Raw genomic sequence first — 27,724 nt, forward strand, 5'->3', positions numbered from 1 at the left:
GTTGGAAGCTGCATACTAAATCTCGTTGCACTAATGTGCAATGACAATAAAATATATTATTATTATTATTATCTGCCGGGTTTTTGCCTCGGGATTGCGGCATCTGCCGTTTTTGGCGCCTCCCGTTTGCATTGTGGGATGCTGGAGGACCGCCGCAGCGGTCAGCCAGTTTGCGCGGTGACGTCAGCGCGTCGTGCGGCCCTGGGCGACGGCAGGAGCTGCGGCCTACAGTCATCCCGCCCGCCGAGGCTGGAGAACAGGGGGCGCCGAGCGGACAAAGGCGTCGTGTTTAAACGGAGATAGCGCGGAGCGAGAGGCGAGGCGGCCATGCCGAACTTCTGCGCGGCGCCCAATTGCAGCAGGAAGAGCACCAACTGCCCCGAGATCCCTTTCTTCAGGTTCCCCAAAGACCCGACCAGGTGAGCGCGGCGCGGGGTGCCGCTTCCAGAATGTTCCGCCGGCACGGCCCGGCCCGGCCTGGGGGTGGAGTGGGGGGTGTGTGGGGGCGACAGTGGGCGAGTGGGGGGGACAGTGGGCGAGTGGGGACAGTGGGCGAGGACAGTGGTGTGTGGGGACAGTGGGTGTGTGGGGGGGGTACAGTGGGCGAGGACAGTGGACGAGTGGGGGGGGTACAGTGGACGAGTGGGGGGGGGTACAGTGGGCGAGTGGGGGGGGTACAGTGGGTGTGTGGGGACAGTGGGCGAGTGGGGAGGGTACAGTGGGCGAGGTACAGTGGGCGAGGACAGTGGACGCCCGGAGTGGGACAGGGACTCGCTCGCTCGCCCAACCCGCGGGCCCCGGGGGAACGCATGCGCAGGACGGGGCAGCTGGGAGGTCTCCATCTCCCTTCCCCTCGATAATGAAGATAGTTGTCAATGAATACGGCAGTTGCACGTGGAGTAGGCCATTAGGCCCTTCGAGCCAGCACCACATATGGTGGAGAAATGGCATATCTCCACATCTTCTATCTGAGCAAAGATAAAGTGTCCCACTTTGGGAAGTCAATCGTAAGGGGATAGTATACACTTAACGGTAACACCCATTAACAGCAGGTAACCTTGGGTTCAAGTACATAGCCCCCTGAAAGTAGCAACTCCAGCAGACAGAGTGGTAAAGAAGGTGTATGATATGCTTGCCTTCGTTGTTCAGAGCATTGAGTATAAGAATCAGGAACTCATGTTGCAGCTCTATAAAACTGTAGTTCAGCTACATTGGAGTATGCAGTTCTGGACGAGGGAATTCAATGCAACATCTCCAAGTTTGCGGATGACACGAAGCTGGGGGCAGTGTTAGCTGTGAGGAGGATGCTAGGAGGCTGCAAGGTGACTTGGATAGGCTGGGTGAGTGGGAAAATTCATGGCAGATGCAGTATAGTGTGGATAAATGTGAGGTTATCCACTTTGGTGGCAAAAACAGGAAAGTAGACTATTATCTGAATGGTGGCCGATTAGGAAAAGGGGAGATGCAGAGTGACCTGGGTGTCATGATACATCAGTCATTGAAAGTAGGCAGGTACACAAAATTGCTGGAGAAACTCAGCGGGTGCAGCAGCATCTATGGAGCGAAGGAAATAGGCGACGTTTCGGGCCGAAACCTTCTTCAGACTGATGGGGGGAGAAGGAAGGAAAAGGGGAGGAGGAGGAGGAGCCCGAGGGCGGGAGGGTGGGAGGAGACAGCTAGAGGGTTAAGGAAGGGGAGGAGACAGCAAGGGCTAGCAAAATTGGGAGAATTCAATGTTAATGCCATCCGGACGCAAGGTCCCCAGACGGAATATGAGGTGCTGTTCCTCCAATTGAAAGTAGGCATGCAGGTGCAGCAGGCAGTGAAGAAAGCAAATGGTATGTTAGCATTCATAGCAAAAGGATTTGAGTATAGGAGCAGGGACGTTCTACTGCAGTTGTACAGGGTCTTGGTGAGACCACACCTGGAGTATTGCGTACAGTTTTGGTCTCCTAATCTGAGGAAAGACATTCTTGCCATAGAGGGTGTGCAGAGAAGGTTCACCAGACTGATTCCTGGGATGGCAGGACTTCCATATGAAGAAAGACTGGATAGACTCGGCTTGTACTCGCTAGAATTTAGAAGATTGAGGGGGGATCTTATAGAAACGTACAAAATTCTTAAGGGTACACAAAAAAGCTGGAGAAACTCAGCGGGTGCAGCAGCATCTATGGAGCGAAGGAAATAGGCAACGTTTCTGGCCGAAACCCTTCTTCAGACGTTGCCTATTTCCTTCGCTCCATAGATGCTGCTGCACCCGCTGAGTTTCTCCAGCTTTTTTGTGTACCTTCGATTTTCCAGCATCTGCAGTTCCTTCTTAAACACTTAAAATTCTTAAGGGATTGGACAGGCTAGATGCGGGAAGATTGTTCCCGATGTTGGGGAAGTCCAGAACAAGGGATCACAGTTTAAGGATAAGGGGAAAATCCTTTAGGACCGAGATGAGAAAAACATTTTACACACAAAGAGTTGTGAATCTCTGGAATTCTCTGCCAGAGAAGGTAGTTGAGGCCAGTTAATTGGCTATATTTAAGAGGGAGTTAGATGTGGCCCTTGTGGCTAAAGGTATCAGGGGGTATGGAGAGAAGGCAGGTACGGGATACTGAGTTGGATGATCAGCCATGATCATATTGAATGGCGGTGTAGGCTCGAAGGGCCGAATGGCATACTCCTGCACGTATTTTCTATGTTTCTATGGTCTCCCCATTATAGGATGAATGTGGAGCCTTTGGAGAGGTGCAGAAGAGATTATAAAATGCTGGAGTAACTCAGCGGATCACACAGCAGCTTCTCTAGAGATGCTGCCTGATCCATTGAGTTACTCGAGCATTTTGTGTCCATCTTTTCTAAGCCAGCATCTGCTTTTTTGTTTTTTTGTTTCTGCAGCAGAGGATTACCGGTATGCTTCCTGGTTTAGAGAGTATATTAACTGTAGGATCGGACAAACATCCTCTTTGGAGTATCAGAGGCTTGGGGAGACACCTGATAGATGTATATGGAAACATAGAAATTAGGTGCAGGAGTAGGCCATTCGGCCCTTCGAGCCTGCACCGCCATTCAATATGATCATGGCTGATCATCCAACTCAGTATCCCGTACCTGCCTTCTCTTCATACCCTCTGATCCCCTTAGCCACAAGGGCCACATCTAACTCCCTCTTAAATATAGCCAATGAACTGGCCTCAACTACCCTCTGTGGCAGAGAGTTCCAGAGATTCACCACTCTCTGTGTGAAAAAAGTTTTTCTCATCTCGGTTTTAAAGGATTTCCCCCTTATCCTTAAGCTGTGACCCCTTGTCCTGGACTTCCCCAACATCGGGAACAATCTTCCTGCATCTAGCCTGTCCAACCCCTTAAGACTTTTGTAAGTTTCTATAAGATCCCCTCTCAATCTCCTAAATTCTAGAGAGTATAAACCAAGTCTATCCAGTCTTTCTTCATAAGACAGTCCTGACATCCCAGGAATCAGTCTGGTGAACCTTCTCTGCACTCCCTTTATGACAATAATGTCCTTCCTCAGATTTGGAGACCAAAACTGTACGCAATACTCCAGGTGTGGTCTCACCAAGACCCTGTACAACTGCAGTAGAACCTCCCTGCTCCTATACTCAAATCCTTTTGCTATGAAAGCTAACATACCATTCGCTTTCTTCACTGCCTTGCTGCACCTGCATGCCTACTTTCAATGACTGGTGTACCATGACACCCAGGTCTCGCTGCATCTCCCCTTTTCCTAATCGGCCACCATTTAGATAATAGTCTGCTTTCCTGTTTTTGCCACCAAAATGGATAACCTCACATTTATCCACATTTACTGCATCTGCCAAACATTTGCCCACTCACCCAGCCTATCCAAGTCACCTTGCAGTCTCCTAGCATCCTCCTCACAGCTAACACTGCCTCCCAGCTTAGTGTCATCCGCAAACTTGGAGATATTGCCTTCAATTCCCTCATCCAGATCATTAAAATATATTGTAAATAGCTGGGGTCCCAGCACTGAGCCTTGCGGTACCCCACTAGTCACTGCCCGCCATTGTGAAAAGGACCCGTTTACTCCTACTCTTTGCTTCCTGTCTGCCAGCCAGTTCTCTATCCACATCAATACTGAACCCCCAATGCCGTGTGCTTTAAGTTTGTATACTAATCTCTTATGTGGGACCTTGTCGAAAGCCTTCTGGAAGTCCAGATACACCACATCCACTGGTTCTCCCCTATCCACGCTACTAGTTACATCCTCGAAAAATTCTATAAGATTCGTCAGACATGACGAATTACCTTTCGTAAATCCATGCTGACTTTGTCCAATGATTTCACCACTTTCCAAATGTGCTGCTATCCCATCTTTAATAACTGACTCTAGCAGTTTCCCCACTACCGATGTTAGACTAACTGGTCTGTAATTCCCCGTTTTCCCTCTCCCTCCCTTCTTAAAAAGTGGGGTTACGTTTGCTACCCGCCAATCCTCAGGAACTACTCCAGAATCTAAAGAGTTTTGAAAGATTATTACTAATGCATCCACTATTTCTGGAGCTACTTCCTTAAGTACTCTGGGATGCAGCCTATCTGGCCCTGGGGATTTATCGGCCTTTAATCCATTCAATTTACCCAACACCACTTCCCGACTAACCTGGATTTCAATTCCTCCAACTCCTTTGACCTCTGCTATTTCCGGCAGATTATTTATGTCTTCCTTAGTGAAGACGGAACCAAAGTAGTTATTCAATTGGTCCGCCATATCCTTGTTCCCCATGATCAACTCACCTGTTTCTGACTGCAAGCTATAAAGTTATGAGAGACATAGACAGGATAGGCAAGAGTCTTTTTCCAGGGTGAAAACGTCAAATGCTAGATCACATAGCTTAACTGAGAGGGGGACAGTGTAAAGGAAATGTGTATGTTTTTTTCGGAAGAGTGCGCTAATTGACTGGAACATGTCGCCAATGGTGATGATGGAAGTCGGTATGGTAATGGCTTTAAGAGGGTTTAGATAGGCACATAAATATGTGGAGAATGGGGGGAGGGTGGATATGGATCGTGTGTAGGTAGTAGGGATTAGTTTAATTTGGAGAAACAAAAAACTGCAGATGATGGTTAATGCACAAGGATTTGGGTGCACAGCAGTAGAGTTGCTGTTTTAGCGCCATAGACCTGGGTTTAATCCTGACTATGGATACTGTCTGTACGGACTTTTTACGTTCTCCCTTTGACCACATGTGTTTTCTCCGGGCGCTCCGGTTTCCTCCCACACTCCAAAGACCTACACATATGTAGGTTAATTGGCTTTGTTATAAATAGTAAATTGTCCCTAGAGTGTAGAATAGTGCTAGTGTACAGGGGTGATCACTGGTCGGCGCAGACTCGGTGGGCTGAAGTTTCTGTTTTCATGCTATATCTTTAAAGTCTGAAGACACAAAGTGCCGGAGTAACTAAGCACGTCTGGCAACATCTCTGGAGAACATGGATAGGTGATGTTTCAGGTTGAGTTTCGTAGGCATTGGGTTTGGTGGTGGGAGGCATGCATAGGCAAGTCAAAATCATCCTCTGTAGGCGAGGCAGCATCTATGAAATTAGAAGTGGACGTTATTAAAGCTTAAACACCTTTGTTGAAGCTGGGAAAGGAAAATAACTAGTCTTAGTTTGCAGAGAGTGTGGGAGTTATAGACCAAGATGAACATCTTTGATGGGGTGAGGCTGAAAAATGGATCAAAAGCTGTGAAAAGATGGTTTGAGTACAATTGTCAGTGAGGCAAGTATAATGAATGAATGTTACATTCCATATTTGGTATTTTTCATTTGTTTATCCCCATCAAAGCCTTTCACCACCTAGGAAATTATGAACAGTTCACCTCTTAAGTTTCACTGCTCCAAGGAAATGGTGATGGAGCTATACAGCATGGAAACAGGCTATTTGGCCTAAATGATCCAAGCTCACCATATCATCTTACTGAGCTGTTCCCATTTGTCTGCGGGACTCTCCACATTTTTCCTATCCCAGTATGTTACATCCTGTTAACGAATGGAAAAATACTTCAGAATATGTCACCGGCATTCAGCGGTGTTGAGTTTTGTTCAGGAATCAGGAGGTTTGTTCCACCACTGGTTTTCCGGCAACTAGTGGTCCGGCACCGCCTTTGACCTGGACAAGGTTACAAGAGTGCACTTGAAATCTCCCCCCACCTCTACGGAAGTTCCCCCTAAAATGTGGCACCTACACTGGTGAGGCAACCGATCTCATCGTCATTGGGACTTGCGCGCATATCGGCGGGCCAAATTTACCCCTTGCAGCCAAGATCCGTTCCCATATTCGACTTCCGAGGCAGACATTTGAGGGCTGGTATATCTCGCACCCGTGACCTAGGCAGACCATTCCAGTGCTGTTCTAATCCTCTTGGAGGCCCGCATTTAATGGTGGGGGTGATGTTCATGTCAGCCGTACTGCATTTTCGACAGATTCAGCAAGTTCCTGGTCAGCTCAGTAGTCGATAGACTTTAGATGTTCAGCATGGAAACAGGCCCTTCCAGCCACCGAGTCCACGCTGATCAGCGATCACCCCACACACTATCCTACACAATAGAGATAATTTACAATTTTACCAAACATGGGTAAGTTGGGCTGAATGGCCTGTTTCCTTGCTGAATTACTCTGACTATTGTGGAACATCCTTATCAAATTTGGCTGGACACAGATCTATCTCCGCATACGTTTATTCCATGGTAGTGTACAGGCCCTGCTATTAACTAATAGATTACAAAAGAGCCTAACTCGGCAAAAAAGTGTCAAACAAGATTGCATATTAGTTCCTTTATTCAATCTTTCTTACTGCAATGTTGTATCTCACCTCCCAACCAACCTTCCATGGGAGTAGAGCATATCTTCAGAACTAATGGAGAAATTGCTCAATCGACAGCAACTATCCTCCTGAACCAAGTTCATTCAAACCTCAAATAGTCAAAATGTGGGAGGAGCTCAACGGGAGAGGCAGAAGGGAAGGAATGTGTGATATTTTGGGTCGAGACCAGTCCGGGAGTCAGGAGAGAGGGAGACTAGATATGGAAAGGAGTGAAAACGACAGATCAAAGCAGGCTAATGCGCCTGGGTTAAAACATGGTTGGAGAGCAGGAGGAATCACAAAGGGAGAGCAGCTTGAGAGTGTATTGGAGAGAGGAGGAGAACTTCTTCAAAGTAGGCATACCTGAAGAAGGGTCTCGATCCAAAACATCTCCAGAGATGCTGCCTGTCCAGCTGTGTTACTCCAGCTTTTTGTGTCATACCTTGAAGAGATTTCGCAGTGCATAGAAAATGTGTAGGAAATAACTCATTCGAACCTCAGTAGCTGAGCTGCAGTATGCAAACTATGCTTGGAGATATTGTCAACTCTTCCATCCAAGGCATAGATAGGCTTTGATCAAAATTGTGAGAGGATTCAGAAATCAGAGCAAACGCATTTGGGAGCGCTGATACAGGATTCCTAAAAGATTAATTTGCAGGTTGAGTCGCCGTTTGTCCTGTATGTCACTGGAGATGTCTTGTTAAACCACTGAAATGAACTAACATCCAACATGGCTGATACCTAAAAGATATTACAATGGAGATTTGTCTCATTTTGGTCTGGCTCTAGTCTGTATTTTTGTTTCTGTGTTGATCATTCCTGGAGACTTCTACGATTAAGTCATTATCTCACTCCTTGCTTATATTTTCTTAACATTCTCCGAGTACTTCAGATCATTAACCACTTCTGTGTATAGACATTTAAATTTGTTGTTCAAGAATAAACATACTATTATTTATTTTATTTTGTGATGGTTGTTTAAACCCCCTGACTAGCAGTCTCCCACCCCACCCCATTTGCTCCAGAGAACTGTGCCAGAAAGATTCACATCAAACCATGTGCCTCTTCAATGGTTCTTTATGGCTTAAGGCAGAACTGCAGTACAACCTTTACATTAATTTGAGTCTGAAGAAGGGTTTCGGCCCGAAACATTGCCTATTTCCTTCGCTCCATAGATGCTGCTGCACCCGCTGAGTTTCTCCAGCATTTTTGTATACCTTCGATTTTCCAGCATCTGCAGTTCCTTCTTAAACATTAAATTGATTGTATGTTTATACAGATAAAATACAACTTTGAAACGAATAAGATTATTGCTATCAATAAACTAATGAACTATTATTCTTGGTTGTATGAGCCAGTCAATAATTATTAATTCTTATTATAAATAATTATAACTCATTTCATATTTGAAATTGTTTGTTTCTATTAGCCTCAATCCTATTGTAATATGAAATTGTGCTTTTTAATTAATTCGCATAACCACATAGATCAACTTTAATTTAAAATCGTAACCATGTCAATGCCATTTTAAAACAACGTCAATTTAAATATGTCAAAATTGTGTTTTCCAAGAATCATTGGTCACTAAACGCTGTTCCTGCAGAAATGTAAAATTAATGAAAATACTCCAATGCCTCTTTGCCCTGAAGCTGAGCACCATTGAAAGTTTTGTGGATGTCATTTTTTGCTGAGATTTGTTTTTGTATTCATAATGCCTTCAAAGCTGAAATCCAAAAAATGACTCTGAACATCACTATTATAGATCTATAGGTGAACACAAGCGAGGTAGGCCTATTTAAACACAAGATTTTAATGATTTTTTTTTAAAGGGAATTACATTATTTGATCAATAATGATAACCCTCATATTTCGCTTGGGCAACTTACAACCCAGCGGTATGAGTTGTAAAGCCTGCTTTCCCTTTCTGTCCCTACCCCACCCTAGTTCTCTGGCTAGTTTCACTGTTCTGATTCATTTTACTGATTGTATCTATCATTGTCACCTCCTTCTCAGCCAACAACGAATTAGGCAGGAACAGCAGATGCTGGTTTACATAGAAAATAGGTGCAGGAGTCGGCCATTCGGCCCTTCGAGCCTGCACTGCCATTCAATATGATCATGGCTGATCATCCAACTCAGTATCCTGTACCTGCCTTCTCTCCATACCCCCTGATCCCTTTAGCCACAAGGGCCACATTTAACTCCCTCTTAAATATAGCCAATTAACTGGCCTCAACTACTTTCTCTGGCAGAGAACTCTCTGTGGGAAAATTATTTTTCTCATCTCGGTCCAAAAAGACTTCCCCCTTATCCTTAAACTGTGACCCCTTGTTCTGGACTTCCCCAACATCGGGAACAATCTTCTTGCATCTAGCCTGTCCAACCCCTTAAGAAATTTGTAAGTTTCTATAAGATTCCCCCCTCAATCTTCTAAATTCTAGCGAGTACAAGCCGAGTCTATCCAGTCTTTCTTCATATGAAAGTCCTGCCATCCCAGGAATCAGTCTGGTGAACCTTCTCTGCACTCCCTTTATGACAATAATGTCCTTCCTCAGATTTGGAGACCAAAACTGTACGCAATACTCCAGGTGTGGTCTCACCAAGACCCTGTACAACTGCAGTAGAACCTCCCTGCTCCTATACTCAAATCCTTTTGCTATGAAAGCTAACATACCATTCGCTTTCTTCACTGCCTTGCTGCACCTGCATGCCTACTTTCAATGACTGGTGTACCATGACACCCAGGTCTCGCTGCATCTCCCCTTTTCCTAATCGGCCACCATTTAGATAATAGTCTGCTTTCCTGTTTTTGCCACCAAAATGGATAACCTCACATTTATCCACATTTACTGCATCTGCCAAACATTTGCCCACTCACCCAGCCTATCCAAGTCACCTTGCAGTCTCCTAGCATCCTCCTCACAGCTAACACTGCCTCCCAGCTTAGTGTCATCCGCAAACTTGGAGATATTGCCTTCAATTCCCTCATCCAGATCATTAAAATATATTGTAAATAGCTGGGGTCCCAGCACTGAGCCTTGCGGTACCCCACTAGTCACTGCCCGCCATTGTGAAAAGGACCCGTTTACTCCTACTCTTTGCTTCCTGTCTGCCAGCCAGTTCTCTATCCACATCAATACTGAACCCCCAATGCCGTGTGCTTTAAGTTTGTATACTAATCTCTTATGTGGGACCTTGTCGAAAGCCTTCTGGAAGTCCAGATACACCACATCCACTGGTTCTCCCCTATCCACGCTACTAGTTACATCCTCGAAAAATTCTATAAGATTCGTCAGACATGACGAATTACCTTTCGTAAATCCATGCTGACTTTGTCCAATGATTTCACCACTTTCCAAATGTGCTGCTATCCCATCTTTAATAACTGACTCTAGCAGTTTCCCCACTACCGATGTTAGACTAACTGGTCTGTAATTCCCCGTTTTCTCTCTCCCTCCCTTTTTAAAAAGTGGGGTTACATTATCTACCCTCCAATCCTCAGGAACTACTCCAGAATCTAAAGAGTTTTGAAAAATTATCACTAATGCATTACACCGAAGATAGTCACAAAATGCTTATCGTCTGCTTTGATCTGTCATTTTCACACCTTACTCTTCCATATCTCTAGACTCCCTCTCCCCTGACGCCCAATCAGAAGAAGGGTCTCGACCGATAGGTCACCCATTCCTTCCATCCAGAGATGATTGATGCCTGTTACTCCAACTTTTTGTGTCTTACTTTGGTTTAAATCAGCATCTGCAGTTCCTTCGTATACATTTCCTTAAATATTGTCTGCTTTGATCTGTCGTTTTTATACCTTACCCTTCCACATATCTCTAATCTTCCTCCGAAACTCCCTGGTCAACTTGTCCCTTCCCACCCAAACCACCCCCTCCCCAGGTACTTTCCCCTGCAACTGCAGGAGATGCAACACCTGTCCCTTTTTCTCCCACCCCCCAACCCTCCAGTCCATCCAAGGACCCAAACAGTCTTTCCATGTGAAGCAGAGCTTCACTTGCACCTCATCCAACCTCATCTATTGTATCCGCTGTTCCAGGTGTCAACTTCTCTACATCGGCGAGACCAAGCGCAGGCTCGATGATCATAGAAAATAGGTGCAGGAGTAGGCCATTCGGCCCTTCGAGCCTGCACCGCCATTCAATATGATCATGGCTGATCATCCAACTCAGTATCCTGTACCTGCCTTCTCTCCATACCCCCTGATCCCTTTAGCCATGAGGGCCACATCTAACTCCCTCTTAAATATAGCCAATGAGCTGGCCTCAACTACCTTCTGTGGCAGAGAATTCAATATGAGCATGGCTGATCATCCAAAATCAGTACCCCGTTCCTGCTTTCTCCCCATATCCCTTGATTCCGTTAGCCCTAAGAGCAAAATCTAAATCTTTCTTGAAGACATCCAGTGAATTGGTCTCCACTGCCTTCTGTGGCAGAGAATTCCACAGACTCACAACTCTCTGGGTGAAGAAGTTTTTCTTCATCTCAGTCCTAAATGGCCTACTCCTTATTCTTAAACTGTGACCCCTGGTTCTGGACTCCCCCAACATTGGGAACATTTTTCCTGCATCTAGCCTTTCCAATCCCTTAAGAATTTTATATGATTCTATAATATCCCCGCTCATCCTTCTAAATTCCAGTGAATACAAGCCCAGTCGACCCATTCTTTCATCATGTGTCAGACCTGCCATCCCGGGAATTAACCTGGTGATCCTAAGCTGTACTCCCTCAATAACAAGAATGTCCTTCCTCAAATTACCTCCAATGCCTTGGCACCTCCCGACAGCATAGAACAGGACAGAGTGGATGTGGATTGGATGTTATCACTAGTGGGAGAGTCCAGGACTAGAGGTCATTCCTTTAGGAAGGAGATGAGGAAGAATTTCTTTAGTCTGAGGTTGGTGAATCTGTAGAATTCTTTGCCACAGGAGGCCAAGTCAATGGATATTTTTAAGGCAGAGATAGATAGATTTTTAAACAGTACGGGTGTCAGGGGTTATGGGGAAAAGGCAGGAGAATGGGGTTAGGAGGGAGAGATAGATCAGCCATGATTGAATGGCGGAGTAGACTTAATGGGCTGAATGGCCTAATTCTCCTCCTATCACTTATGAACAGCAGGGCGACATGGTGGTGCAGTGCTAGAGTTACTGCCTCACAGCGCCAGAGACCCGGGATCGATCCTGACTACGGGTGCTGTCTGTATGAAATTTGTACATTCTCACCGTGACCCGCGTGACCAGGAGTAGGCCATTCGGCCCTTCGAGCCTGCACCGCCATTCAATATGATCATGGCTGATCATCCAACTCAGTATCCTGTACCTGCCTTCTCTCCATACCCCCTGATCCCTTTAGCCATGAGGGCCACATCTAACTCCCTCTTAAATATAGCCAATGAACTGGCCTCAACTACCTTCTGTGGCAGAGAATTCCAGAGATTCACCACTCTCTGTGTGAAAAATGTTTTTCTCATCTCGGTTTTAAAGGATTTCCCCCTTATCCTTAAGCTGTGACCCCTTGTCCTGGACTTCCCCATTTCGCTCACCTCTGCTCTGTCCGTCTTAACCTACCTGATCACCCCGGTGGCTCAGCAGTCCAACTCCCCCTCCCATTCTCAATCTGACCTCTCTGTCCTGGGCCTCCTCCATTGTCAGAGTGAGGCCCAGAGCAAATTGAAGGAACAGCACCTTATATTTCGTTTGGGTAGTTTACACCCCAGCGGTATGAACATTGACTTTAATAGCCCTTGCTTTCCCTCGCTATCCCCTCCCCCTTCCCAATTCTCCCACCAGTCTTACTGTCTCCGACTATATAATATCTTTGTCCTGCCCACTCCCCTGACATCAGTCTGACGGGTCTCGACCCGAAACGTCACCCGTTCCTTCTTTCTAGCTGCCTGTCCCGCTGTTACTCCAACCTTTTTGTGTCTTATCTTCGGTGTTCGCCAGAGATGTTGCCCGCCCCGCTGAGTTTGGCATTTTGTGTCATTTTTCCGCAGTTGGATACAGTGATTTTTGGCGCGATGGCGCGGCGCATTGTGGACTGTGGGAGGACCGGGCGGTTGGACCTCCCGGCCCAGCATCTTTTCGCTGGCAACGCGGTTCACTTCCCTCCTCGAGTTTACGGGGTGGTGGGGGAGGTCAAGCTAGAGGGAGGGGGTGGGGAATACAAAACATGCCGAATTTCTGCGCGGCCCCGAATTGTAGCAGGGGCAGCACCAATTACCCGGACCTACCCTTCTTCAGGTTCCCCAGAGACCCCGAGAGGTGAGCGCTCACTCCTTTCCCCTCCCATTAAAGTGTCCCGGGAGAAGGGGGAGGGGATAGGTGGGGAGTTTCGCGGGGAAGCGGGGGTGGGGGAGGAGGGAGGAGACAGACGTCCAGGGATGGCGCTTGATATCTAAAACAATACAGAGCATTTTCAGGCTTGTGTTTCCACTTTCCGACGCCAGGCCTCGCCGTCCAGCAGCGCAGGCGCGAAAGTGCTCAACCACTTCTCCGCCCCTCATCAAAACTCGAGTCATTGCCTCGCCGTCTTCACCACCTTTCAATCCTGTCATGTCCTCAATTTTTTTTTTTAACTTTCCACTTACCTGGATGAGTAAAGCTCCGTTCAAGAAGCTTAAATCAATCCAGGGCAAGGCAAGATGTGTAGGAAGGAACTGCAGATGCTGGTTTATACAGTAGAGACAAAATACATTGTCACACAGACGGGAGGGGAAGGACACACTTCAAATCAGTTTAGGTTCAGTTTATTGTCGTGTACCGAGGTACAGTGAAAATATTTTTTTGTTCAGGAAGGAACTGCAGATACTGATTTACACCGAAGATAGACAAATTGCTGGAATAATTCTGCAGGTCAGGCGGCATTTCTGGAGGAAAGTGATGGGTGACGTTTTGGGCCGAGACCCTCCTGAAGCTGCCTGTCCTGCTGAGTTACTCCAGCATTTTGTGTCTAGTGTAAACCAACATTGCAGTTCGTTCCTCACCAAAACTTACTGCCTTGCCTTCTCCTGTCCTGTGATGTTTCAGATTTTTTTAAACTTTCCATGTGCCTGGGTGAGTGAAGCTCCATTTAAGAAGCTTAAATCCATCCAGGACAAATCAAAGTAGTAGGAAGGAACTGCAGATGTTGGTTTATACAAAATCCTTTCCCAGCAAATCCCACAGTGGCAGTGTTGGCACTGTTCCATCTGTGCGTAGACCGAGATGAGCAAAATAATTCAGCCAAAAGCCATTATGTAAAATGCTTTGTTTATTGATGAAGACAGACACTGGAATAAGTGTGCTCGAGTAACTCAGCGGGTCAGGCAGCATCTCTGAAGATAAGAGATGAGACAATTCAGGTCGGAAAGTAGAGGGAGGGGGCACTACTTTCAGTCTGAAGAAGGGTTCCAACCTGAACCTAAACGTTGCTCATCCTTTTTCTCCAATATGCTAACCAACCTGCAGAGTCACTCCAGCACTTTGTGTCTATCTCCAGGACAAAGCATGGACAAACCCCAAAATTCACTCCCTACACCTCAGCCCATTGTATCTATAGTCCATACGGCCTACAGAGGATACTGCTGTTACTTATCAAGATTGCTTTGATATTACATGCTAAGCCAGCAAACCCGATCACTTAGAGATGGTGTTCAGGCCCATTGAAACTCCAAGACCTGTGACTTGCCTTTTCCCTCCACCAATCCATGTCTTGCCTGGGTAATGTATTGCTGTGCTCAAATTATGGCATGCCCTACCCAACTGCACTATGAGAGACCTTTGCCAGATAGCCCCAGTAGTTCCAAGAAAATGGCTTGCCACTCTTTTGAATGGGAAATAAATCCTGGCCTTGCTAAAGACACCCACAAAGTATGAAATAAATCTTGAATAAATCAGATTATTTAGTCACAGTTGCTGCTTCCTTTCCTCCATTTCTACCCTGACCCATGCTCTATCCTATTTGAGTTTTCTGGTGAGTGTGTTTTTGTGATGTATTGATTGCTGTAGACAGATAGTCAGTCATACAGCGCGGAAATAGGCCCTTCAGTTGCCGACCAAAGAGGCCCATCTAAGCTCGTCCCGTTTGCCTGATTTTGACAAATATCCCTCTAAACCTTTCCTATCCCTGTACCTGTACAGATGGAGAGGATCGATTCTATTCTTGAACAGATGGTGCTCATTCCTGATGGATGTCAACAACAAAATTGTGCTTTTGCTTACTACTTTTAGGATGAGAAGATGTTCCATGATACTTCATGGAAGCATAAGAAGATAAAAATATTGATTAGAAAATTGGATTAAAGGCAAATGCAGCCTAATGTCTTTATGATGATTGCAGTTTATCATGCTGGAGGGAGAAAGAAATAAGAGCAATGTCTATCACTTTATATAAAAAATAACAAAGTGCTAGAGTAACTCAGCAGGTCGTACAGCATCCCTGGAGAATATAGTACAGCAAAGGAACGGGCCCTTCGGCCCACAATATTTGTGCCGATACATGATGCCAAGTTAAGCTGATCTTGTCTACCTATACACGATCCATAACCTTCCATGTGTCTATTTTAAAATCTCTTAATTGCCACTATCCTATCTGCCTCCACCACCACCCCTGGCAATGCGTTCCAAGTCTCCATTACTGGGTACCCACTGTGTGTGTGTGTTTATAAAAAAAAAGTATAGCTGAACAGAATAGGACATGCACAGGTGATGTTGCTGGTCTGGTTCATGCATAACTAAGGTTTTCCAGCCAATAGTGAAAGTAATTCATCTTCATGTGGATTTGAAGTTGAGGGTTTGTACGATCCATCGGTGTGTACTGGGGCAGACCTTTGCTTTTTGAAATAAATATTGGTAAAAGCAAATGTTCTTTTGGCACGGGGTTTTATTTTACAGTAATTTAAATTTTGCGAGCTCTTTGGTAAAGTGAAATATTGCTCTTCTTGTGTTAATGCAGGTGCCAGAAATGGGTGGAGAACTGTCGGAGAGCAGATCTAGAAAACCGCTCCGCAGAGCAGCTTCACAAACAGTACAGGCTGTGTGCGAGACACTTCGAACAGTCTCTAATATGCACCAATGTAAGTTGGAACTTATACTTTGGCAAGCTTTTGAAAATTGTAACAAGTACGGCAAACCCTCGAAACTATGGACCTGTACATAATGGATTTTGGTCCATTCGTGGTGGTTGGTGGGCGGCTCGCAGCACGGTGTTGGGCAGTGGAAAAGTGTCGGCGCGGTGAGAGCGAGCAGTAAGACGCTTTCTTGGAAAGCGTTGCATTGGGCATGGGTTTGCCGTGGCTGCCACAAAGGGGGGTGTTGGAAGCAGATGCAGCGCATGTCACTGCACCCGTGTCATGCTGGCAACACATGCCTCAGTCACCCGGTAACTGCGCCGGCCCCGCTGCACTGCCCCCCCCCCCCCGCCCACCTTGGGCGAGGTTACCCGATGAGCTGGCGCCAAGTGTCGCGTTTCTGGTTGCGGTAGTGGAGAGAGTGAGCAGCATGAAGGTGGCCCTTCCCTGGCACATTGCCTGTGGGGCCAGGGGCTCGTTGCGCCCCCCCCCCCCCCCACCAATGAATTCCTGCTGGTTTAACCCCTCCCCCCAGATGCTGTATTTCTTCTTATCCAGCCTTAGGTTCACCTTGTTATTATTTATCCCCCACACCCACATCGGATAATCGGCAACAACGGACACGATTTCCCACACCCCACACCCCCTCCCGTGGTCCGTTAGTATGAGGGTTTGCAGTACTTCGAATAAATTGTAGAACTAATAAAGATGTTGAAGTCCTGATCTAATTTACTACGTTTGTGTGCTCTCTTCTGATCTGTCAGCAGGAAGTCAATAAGGTTGCAGAAATTAAAAAAAAAAAAGATCAGGCAGTATTTTCTTTGGAGGGCTGCACGATTTTCTCATACTTTTTTGGCTTTACTGTTGTGATAGAAGCACAAGAACAGAAGAACATCATATTGCAATTCATCCAATTTTGTCCTGTGTCCTTTGGAATAACAAATAAAACACTTTGCATTTATTTCCTAATGTAGCTATGTTGACCACGAATACAATAAATAATCTATTCTTTAGGTTTAAGTTAGTGACCAGATTGAGCAGAGAATGACAGCGAGTGAGAAAGTGTGCTCTACAGAGGGAATAATACAGTTTACCTTGGTATTTCAGTGTTATAGAGTCACAGAATGATAGTGTGGAAACAGGCCCTTCGGCCCAACTTGCCCACACTGGCTAACGTGTCTCAGCTACACTAGTCCCCTGCATTTAGACATATCCCTCCAAACCTGTCCTATCCATGTACCTGTCTTAACTATTTCTTAAACGTTGGGATAGTCCCTGCCTCAACCACCTCCTATGGCAGCTTGTTCCGTACTCCCACCACCTTTTGTGTGGCAAGGTTACCCCTCAGATTCCTGTTAAATCTTTTCCCCATCACCTTAAACATTTGTTCTCGAGTCACCTTCTCTGGGTAAGAGACTGCGCATTATGATCAGCATCATAGATAATAGGAACAGGAGTAAGCCATTTGGTGTTTTTAGCCACCTCCATCATTCTTTGGGGCCAGATGTATTTTGCATACCTACTCAACTTATTTAAATTGCCTTGAAGTCTATTTGCATCCTTTCAATTTCCCTTCCTAATGTTTTGTGTATTAGTTCCAATAAATTGTTGATGCATGTTGTGGAAAAGCTGTGCCCCAAAGCACTCATTTCCATTGTGGTAGCAAAGAAGCCATACTTGCCATTCCAAATAATTGCTTTTTTTTCCTGTCTGTAGCCATTTTTTAAAATTGCAAACCAGTATATTGTCTTTAATCTTGTGCTTTAATTTTTCACAGGGACCACAAGCATGGGACTTTATCAATGATCTTCCAAAACGCCAAAGCCCCACATTCATTGGTTTTCCCTTATCTACTTTACATTTGCCATGTTGCGCAAACTATTTTGCGATCTACAACATTTAGGAAGATGACAGCTCCTATTATAGTTTCACTTTTTCGTTGTAAAGTTCATTAGTAAGGGCATCAAATGTTACGGGGTAGGAGATGTTAAGGTAGGAGAATGGGGTTGAGAAGGAAAAATAGATCAAAAATGGTCGCGAGGTGGAGCAGACTCAATGGGCCAATTGGCCTAATTCTGCTCCTATGTCTTATGGTATTATGACAAATTGATGGTCTTTAATCTGAGTTCTTCCTTCCACTCCTTTTGCTTGCTTTGTTCTGTATCCATTCAAAAGCTGCTTAGTTCATCTTGCATCAGTCAAAACATTGCACACTTGGGTATATGTGAAGAGATACTAGTATCAAGGTAAAGTTAGTATATTATTTTGACAAATATTAATGCATCTCGGGATCTAAAATGTCAGACCTCCAGGTTCAGGACCAGCTTCTTCACAACAACGATCAGACTCTTGAACTCTTCAACACTACAAATGCCAATTAACCACAAACTGTCTTGGTTGCACTAGAATGTCGGGCTTTTGTTTTGCACTAACTAGGTTTTTAAAAAGATTATTGAAGTTTCTTTTGTTTATTGTTGCATCTGTAAGTACTGTTTACTGATCTGTTCTGCTGCTGCAAGTTTTAAAAAAAGTTCTGTTTTCATCACATCTGAAAAATTAAACGCTCTTATTATGAGGTGTCTGCAGCAATTGAATAACTTATAGTTTTTGATCGGGCAGCAAAATGAAAAACTGAGGCTGTGGGAGCTTGTGATAAAGGAATGGAGAAAGTGAGAAATAGAATCTAACTTAAATAAGGTGTTTGACATCAAAATGAAACATTTAATATCATACACTTTTCTTCTAGAGCCCTTACAGAACAGTCCTCAAGGATAATGCTGTGCCAACCTTGTTTGACTTGACAAGTCATCTCAATAAACCTGAAGGCAAACACAGAAAGCATAAGATGATAAAAGAGCTGGTAAATTATTATCTCAATGTCGTTTGCAATGATGATCAGCGTTTAAGAGGCATCTTATAAATTGAATATTTGAACTTGTTATGGTAACAAATGTCTTTATCCTCCCTTGTTGCAGACTGAGGAAGATCTGTTGAGGGTGAAGGCACCAAGAAGTAAGTACCACATTGTGAGATGAAGGTGTAATGGGGATAACTATATAGTAACTACATAGACTTGGGGGGCATTGGTTTTGTCTTTTGCACTATTATTGTTTATTTGTGTATGTCTGTGTGTTTCAGTTTCCTTTATTGTCACATGCACCACTGAGGTGCACGTGAAAAGCTTTTCTTGCGTGCTATCCAGTCAGCAGAAAGACAATACTTGATTGCAATCGAGCCATTAGCAGCGTGTAGATTAATGACAAGGGAATATCATAGTTAAAGTAAGAAATGTTGCTATAGGAATAGAGATTTAAAAGTGTGGAGCGATTGTAATATGAGTTTGTAGATCTACTTCTGTGGCTTGCAGGCAAATAGTCGCCTGGGTTGGGCACCATCTTGGATGTGTCTGTGTGTGCATACACATATATAAATAAAAATAACACATACACAGACAATTATTTGTCTCGTTTATTATATTACATATGCTGTGCAAGAAAGAATTTAATTGCTCGATCTGGGACATGACACTAAAACACTGGATTATAAACTTTTTTAACAAATGTTACTGGAGCTAGAGTTAGTTATAGAATGATACAGTGTGGAAACAGGCCCTTCGGCCCTACTTGTCCACACCGGCCAACATATCCCAGCTACACTAGTCCCACCTGCCTGTGCTTGGTCCATATCTCTCCAAACCTGTCCTATCCATGTACCTGTCTAACTGTTTCTAAAACGATGGAATGGTCCCAGCCTCAACTGCCTCCTCTGGCAGCTTGTTCCATACACCCACCACCCTTTGTGTGAAAAAGTTACCCTTAGGATTCCTATTAAATCTTTTCCCTTTTCACCTTGAACCAATGTCCTCTGGTCCTCGATTCCCCTACTCTGGGCAAGAGACTGTTCATCTACCCAATCTATTCCTCTCATGATTTTGTACACCTCTTTAAGATCACCCCTCATCCTCCTGTGCTCCAAGGAATAGAGACCTAGCATACTCAACCTCTCCCTATGACACACCCTCTAGTTCTTGCAACACCCTCGTAAATCTTTTCTGAACCCTTTCAAGCTTGACAATATCTTTCCTGTAACATGGTGCCCAGAACTGAACACAATATTCTAAATGCAGTCTCACCAATATCTTATACAGCTGCAACATGACCTCCCAACTTCTATACTCAATACTGATGAAGCCAATTTTTGACCACCTTAGCTACCTGTGACTCGACCTTTAAGGAACCATGCACCTGTACTCCTAGACCCCTCTGGTTTACAACACTCCCCAGAGGCCTACCATTTACTGTGTAGGTCCTGCCCTTGTGAGATGTCCCAAAATGTAACACCTCACACTTCTCTCTATTAAATGCCATCAACCATTCTTCAGCCCACCTGGCAATCGATCTTGATCCTGATGCAATCTTTCACAACCATCTTCACTATCTGCAAAACCACTCACTTTTGTATCATCTTCTTGGGGTAGGCTAATTTACGAGTTTAAGATCTACTGCCTTTGCAATTTTCTGCAACTCTGTTATTGCACTAAACGTTATTCCCTTTATCCTGTATCTATACACTGTAGACGGCTTGATTGTAATCATGTATAGTCATAGAGAGTCATCGAGTGATACAGGCCCTTCGGCACAATTTGCCCACGTTGGTTAATGTCCCAGTTACACTAGTCCCACTTGCCTGCGCTTGGTCCAAAACCCTCTAAACCTGTCTTATCCATGTCCCTGTCTAACTGTTTCTTAAACGATGGGATAGTCTCAGCCTCAAACAGAGCTGCCAAGTAGTACAGATTTTCCGTATTTTGTACGGAAATGCGATAAGAATACGGATGTACGGATTTGCTTTGTAAAATACGGATTTTTTAAAAATTGGCCCGTTTCATCTTGCTGCTTAAAAAATGCAAGGATATAAAAAGTCATACTGCAACTCTAAAAATTATAGCAGATTAAATCTATTGGTATTTTAAATTTCAAGATCGGGATGATTATTTTTGTAAGCTTTGATCTGCCTGTCCCGCTACAGATTTAAACAGCGCTGTCAGTTTAGTGTTATGGGTTCTAATTATAGCACTACCACCTGGAGCACTTTACACCTAGCGCTATGGGCTTTACACATAGCGTTATAGCCACAGCGCTATGGGTCACAGACTTCGGGGAGGGAGGGAGGGAAAGGGGGAGTAGGGAGAGGGAGGGAAAGAGAGGAAGGAGGGGGAGAGAGAGTGAGGGAGGGAGAGGGAGGCTTCCAAAATGGCTTCTACATCATCATCTGGTGCTAAAAGCAGGAAGCAGCCATTCAAACAGATGTATACAAAGAGATGGCAATGAATGCACTGTCCAGTAAGGTGCTTAGAAGACTTGTCAATTGGTAGCAAAGCTATGCATTGTCGTACTATTACATGGGTATGACCGGACATAAAAAACAACATTTATTTCAGCAAAATGGCACAGTGTAAAAAATACTGATTTCCTCAGCACAATACTGATTTTCAGGTACTACAATACTGAAATGCTCTGACAAAACTTGGCAGCTCTGCTCAAATACCTCTTCTGGCAGCTTGTTCCATACAACCACCACCCTTTGTGTGGAAGAAGTTACCCCTTGGATTCCTATTAAATCTTTTCCCCTTCACCTATGTCCTCTGGTCCTCGATTCCCCTACTCTGGGCAAGAGACTCTGTGCATCTACCCGATCTATTCCTCTCATGATTTTGTATACCTCTATAAGATCTCCCCTCACCCTCCGGCGCTCCATGGAATAGAGACCCAGCCTACTCAACCTCTCCCTGTAGCTCACACCCTCTAATCCTGTCAACATCCTCGGAAATCTTTTCTGAACCCTTTCAAGCTTGACAATATAGTCTTTTTGCTGACTGGATAGCATGCACCAAAAAAGCTTTTTACTGTTGGGAAAAGGGAAAGTACAACGGGATCTGGGGGTCCTTGTACATCAGTCTATGAAAGTAAGCATGCAGGCAGTGAAGAAAGCGATAACAAGAGGAATCGAATATAGGATGAAAGAGGTCCTTCTGCAGTTGTACAGAGCCCTAGTGAGACCACACCTGGAGTATTGTGTGCAGTTTTGGTCCCCTAATTTGAGGAAGGACATTCTTGCTATTGAGGGAGTGCAGCGTAGGTTTACAAGGTTAATTCCCAGGATGGCGGGACTGTCATATGCTGAGAGAATGGAGCAGCTGGGCTTATACACTCTGGAGTTTAGAAGGATGAGAGGGTTCTCATTGAAACATATAAGATTGTTAAGGGCTTGGACACGCTAGAGGCAGGAAACATGTTCCCGGTGTTGGGGGAGACCAGAACCAGGGGCCACAGTTTAAGAATGAGGAGTAAGCCATTTAGAACGGAGACGAGGAAACTCTTTTTCTCACAGAAAGTGGTAAGTCTGTGGAATTCTCTGCCTCAGAGGGCAATGGAGGCAGGTTCTCTGGATGCCTTCAAGAGAGAGCTAGATAGAGCTCTTAAAAATAGCGGGGTCAGGAGATATGGGGAGAAGGTGGGGGGGGGGGGGGTACTGATTGGGGATGATCAGCCATGATCACATTGAATGGCGGTGCTGGCTCGAAGGGCCGAATGGCCTACTCCTGCACCTATTGTCTATTGTCAGTCTGAAGAAGGGTCTTGACCAGAAACATCACCCATTCCTTCTCTCTGGAGATGCTGCCTGTCCCGCTGAGTTACTCCAGCATTATGTGTGTACCTTGGATTTAATCCAGTATCTGCAGTTCTTTCCTACGCAGCTTTTCACTGTATCTCGGTACAGGTGACAATAATAAACTAAACTAAATTTACCTGTGTTTCAGGTTCGTTATTGATAACCCATGACAGAGCCATAAAAATATGCATTTATTTTGTGACTGTTTTTATGTTAAACAAAATTTGGAGGTTTGAGTCCAGTATAGTGACCTAGACAATAGGTGCAGGAGTAGGCCATTCGGCCCTTAGAGCCAGCACCGCCATTCAATGTGATCATGGCAGATCATTCCCAATCAGTACCCCGTTCCTGCCTTCTCCCCATATCCCCTGACTCCGCTATTTTTAAGAGCCCTATCTAGCTCTCTCTTGAAAGCATCCAGAGAACCTGCCTCCACCGCCCTTTGAGGCAGAGAATTCCACAGACTCACCACTCTGTGAGAAAAAGTGTTTCCTCATCTCCGTTCTAAATGGCTTACTCCTTATTCTTAAACTGTGGCCCCTGGTTCTGGACTCCCCCAACATCGGGAACATGTTTCCTGCCTCTAGTGTGTCCAAGGCCTTAACAATCTTATATGTTTAATAAGTAGGAAAGAACTGCAGATGCTAGTTTAAATCAGTGATAGACATAAAATGCTGGAGGAACTCAGCGGGACAGGCAGCATCTCTGGAGAGAAGGAATGGTTGACTTTTTGGTTTGACTCTCCTTGAGACTGAAAGTCACGGCAAAGGGAAACGAGAGATAGCGTTTTTTATTGATGAAGTGTCGCGACCCGAAATGTCACCCATTCTTTCTCTCCAGATATGTTGCCTGTCCCGCTGAGTTCCTCCAGCATTTTGTGTCTTTCTTAGTTTTACATGAAACTGGGTGAGTACCTCGAGTCATGTTAAAAAACATTTTTTATAGGCCCGTTGAAGAGTTTGCCTAACTTATTTTTTGTTCCCAAATGATATATTGATTAATAAAAAAAGGATACAGGTCCAGTAAGTCGGCAAATGGAATTTAATGTATGAAAATGTGGAAATTTGCTGGAAAAATAAAAAGGCATGGGATGAGGGAGACACAAGAAACTGCAGATGCTGGAGTCTTCAGTAAAGCAGTGCTGGAGAAACTCAGCGGATCAGGCAGCATCTGTGGTGGTAATGGACAGGTACCTCTTGGGTCTTCAGACCGATAAATGAAGGAAATGGGTTCTTTCAGGTAACTTTTTGCATTCTTCCCCAAAGAATAGTGGAAGCTGATCTGAATATTTTTAAGGTAGAGATTTTTGCAGAGGTGTACAGGAGTTTGTAAGTGTGGTTGCAATCATATCAGCTGTGATTTCATTAAATGGTGGAGCTGGCTTTGGTTCTGAGTGACCTCGGCCTGCTCCTCTTTCACACGTTTGCATTAAAGGTTTCACATCTCTTTTTAATCTTTAAGCTGATGGTGATGTCTTGAGAGGACTACAATGCAAGCAGGAGTCGGCCAACGAACTGGAGAAATCTGCTCTGGAGGGTGCGACAGAAGGCCTTGAGGGATCTACTCTTCTGCAAGAGTCTTTGAGCCTAACGCCTGAAGAGAAAGGGAATAAAGAATTTCTCAAAGTTTTATTTGAAACTCTACTGCTGTTGGGGCGGCAAAACGTTCCCCTGGGAGGATCTGGCACTGAAAACGTGAGTCATTTGTGCAATTCTCCAGATAACATCCAAGCGCTGCTGGAATTCAGAATGAATGCAGGCGACGAGATCCTACGGAAGAGGTTTGAGACGACTGCAGTGAACGCAGTGTATTGCCCAAAGTCCTTGCAGAAGGACCTCTTGGACATCTGTGAGATGTGCATTCGGGAGGAGGTCCTGAGAGAAGTCCGCGACAGCAACTTCTTCTCGATCATAACCGATGAGGTGATCAACATAGCTGGGGTTGACAACGTCTCTCTGCTCATTAGGTTTGTAGATGAATCTGACTCCCTGAGGCAAGAGTTTGTTGGGTTCATACCCTGTGAGCTAGACGGGGTGTTTTTAGCAAGTCGGATGCATGAAACCCTCACGGAGAAATGGGGGCTGAATATGTACTACTGTCGTGGACAAGCTTACAGCGGCTCTGGGACTATGTCTTACAAGAAGCAAGTGGTCTCGGCGAGCATCCTACAACATTGTCCAAAGGCATTGTGCACCCCCTGCTCCTCGTACCCACTGAATATATGGATGGCAAAGTCCAGCTTGATTTTTGGTATCAACATGTTGCTGAACGTGATGGAGAACATAGTGTCGTTTTTCAATCTATCATCCCAGCTCCAGAAGGTTTTTGAAGTCACCGTCGATGGCGCCTTCCAAACGAACGAGGAAAAGGCAAAAGAGCTGAAAAAGCTCTTCCTCAACAACTGGTACGAAAGGCACGACACTTTTGAGATCCTGGCAGATCTTTACGAGGTGTTGGTGACATGCCTGGATGAGATCAGCTATGACACGTGCAGCCGGTGGAACTCGGAGATAGCAACACAAGCCAGCATGTTGTCATCCGCCATGCGAGACTTCGAGATCATTGTCTCTCTTATGGTCTTGAAGAACGTCCTCTCTTACACACGGGCCTTCGGCAAAAACCTCCAGGCTCAGGCTTCGGACACCTACGCTGCCTCCAGCACTCTGACTGCCGTCCTCCACTCGTTGAACGAGATGAGGGACAACATTGAAGTGTACCACGAGTTCTGGCTGGAGGAAGCCACCAACCTGTCCCTCAAAATGGGGATCGAATTGAAGTTGCCGTGGAGGTGCCGTAGGCAGCCCCAGAGTGGAGAGATGTCTGACGAGACTCCAGAAAATTACTACAAAGAAGCCATCACCGCACCATTTCTGGATCACATTATTTTAGAAATCGAGGACATGTTCTCTGAGCAGCAGTTAAGGGCCCTCAAGTGCCTGTCATTGGTGCCCTCTGTAATGGCACAGCTCAAGTATAACACGGGTGAGGAAAACATGGCTGACTTGTATAAAGACGATCTCCCAAACCCTGATACCCTTTCCGCGGAGTTGCACTGCTGGAAGATCAAATGGAAGCACCGCAGCCGAGATGTCAAGCTGCCCAGCACTATATCTGATACCCTTCGTCACCCAGACATCAAGTTCTTTCCAAACGTCTACACTTTGCTGAAAATCATCTCCAACCTTCCGATCATTAAGCTGGAGACGGACAAGTGTGACATTGGAAGGAGGCGACTCAAAGCCTACTTGAAAGTCACTCCAGTCGAGGAAAGAACCAGCAGCCTGGCACTGATCCACATTAATTACGACACCAAACATGATTATGACTTGATGGTCGATACCTATGCGAAGCTGTACCCGGAGAAAATGCAGTTGGCTCACATGACAGATTTGGATAGCGTGGAAGTGAACAATGGCGACGGAAGCCAGGTGGAAATAAACAGTTTGGCCACGGACACCGGTCCACTGTATGCTGTCGACGGTGACTGCATTGAGGTGGCGAGTCACACCCTGGTGAGCGGGATAGTGTTGCACCACCAGTCGTCGGGAACCATCCTGGAGGCCTGCGATGCAAGCAAGAATGTCATTGAGGTGGCCCAGCACGCGGAGGGGAGCACCGTGGAGCTTCAGCAGCTTCCCGTCGGCGGCACCATGATCCTCACCCAGCACCCGACGGTAGCCGGCGTGGAATTGCAGCACCATCCGCAGGAGGCTGGGCAGCTGGTGGGAAGCAGTGTCGAGGTCCTGCACCACATGGGGGGCAGAGTGGTGGAGGTGAACGGTGTGGAGATACAGGACGGCTCCGAGGTGAACGGCATGGAACTGGAGCACCAGCCGGAGGTGGTGGTCGAGGTGAGCCACGACTCGGAGATGAGGGCGGTGGAATTTGAGGCGCCGCTGGAGGGAGGCACCGTGGAGCTGCCGCACCACGTGACCTTGCAGCACATGCACGGAGGTACCGTGGAGTTGCAGCATCACCCTGAAGGCAGCACGGTGGAGATGCATCATCCTGAGACCAGTGCTGCAGAGTTGAGCCAACATGCAGGAGAGAGCGTCATGCAGGTGGACCAGTACCCCGAGCCCAGTACTGCAGATTTGCAGCAACCTATGGAGCCCAATGCCATAGAACTGCAACACCAACCAGAAGCCGTCACAACAGAGATTTTGTGCCATCCAGAGTCCGGACAGGGAGATGTGCAGCACAGCCTGGAACCTGTGGCTGCAGAAGATCAACACCCTCTCGACCCAGGGGTGGCAAAGTTGCAGCCAGATGACGCGGCCATGCATCAATGCCCAGAGCCAGGAGTCTCGGAAATCCAACCCCAGTCGGAATCGGTCACCACAGAGATGCACCAAGATCCCGAGCCTCCTAGTGGAGAGATCCAACACCATCCTCAGCCCAGCGCCGTGGAAATCCAGCACCCTTCAGAGGCAGTCATTTCAGAGACACAGCTCCACTTGGAGTCTGCCAACCCTGAGATACAGCATTCGGAGCCCTGCGACATAGTAATTCCCAGCCACCCCAAGCCTGTGACCGCGACAATACAGCACTATCCTGAGCCCGTCGCTGAGGAATCCAGTGCCTGCGTGGTCCAGAACCATTCTGAGCCTGCCGCTTTGGAGATACAGCAGCATCCTGCGTGCGTGACAACCCAGATACACCAGCATCCGGGGACCACTATAGTGCTGATCCAACACCACCCAGAGGCTACAGTCGCAGGGATACAGCACCACCCTCTGATGATCCAGCAACACCCTGCGCCTGGCGCTGCAGAGATCGCAGACCATTCGGACGCAGGTGCCAGTGACATGCACCAGCACCCCGGACCTAACGTACTGGAGTTGCAGTCGCACCTGGCACCCGATGTGGTGGACACGGTGGAATTGGAGCACGACTCAGATGCAGGGACTGTGGAGGTGGAGGTGGAGCACTGCACAGAGACAGTGGAAACACTCGCCCCACCAGTGGGCAGCACGGTGGAAGTGGACAGTGTGAGTGTTTGCACTCAGGATGTTAGTGATGAAGGAAGAAAGATTTTGGAAGTTAAAAATTCAGAAGAAAATTCAGAAATGAACATTTCTAGTGTAAGTAATGTAAATAGTTCTGAAGTAGCTGTACAATAAAATGTTTCTGTGCTCCCTTTGAGTAAATTTAA

General features: G+C 46.0%; 1 protein-coding gene across 2 annotated transcripts; it reads left to right on the forward strand.

The window, feature by feature from the left end:
- The first annotated feature begins 171 nt into the window (after window positions 1-171).
- thap12 (THAP domain containing 12) lies at window positions 172-27,724 on the forward strand. 2 transcript variants are annotated; one of them, XM_033022144.1, is made up of 5 exons: window positions 172-419; window positions 15,783-15,903; window positions 18,644-18,757; window positions 18,873-18,909; window positions 24,031-27,724. In XM_033022144.1, the coding sequence occupies exons 1-5, from the start codon at window positions 328-330 to the stop codon at window positions 27,690-27,692; spliced, it is 4,026 nt and encodes a 1,341-aa protein (XP_032878035.1). In that variant the 5' UTR covers window positions 172-327; the 3' UTR covers window positions 27,693-27,724. The 2 variants fall into 2 exon arrangements, with proteins under 2 accessions (XP_032878035.1, XP_032878037.1); XM_033022146.1 differs by lacking the exon at window positions 172-419 and adding an exon at window positions 12,978-13,111.

The sequence above is a fragment of the Amblyraja radiata genome, chromosome 6 (genome assembly GCF_010909765.2).
Source record: "Amblyraja radiata isolate CabotCenter1 chromosome 6, sAmbRad1.1.pri, whole genome shotgun sequence".
In the NCBI taxonomy this organism is placed as follows: Eukaryota; Metazoa; Chordata; class Chondrichthyes; order Rajiformes; family Rajidae; genus Amblyraja; species Amblyraja radiata.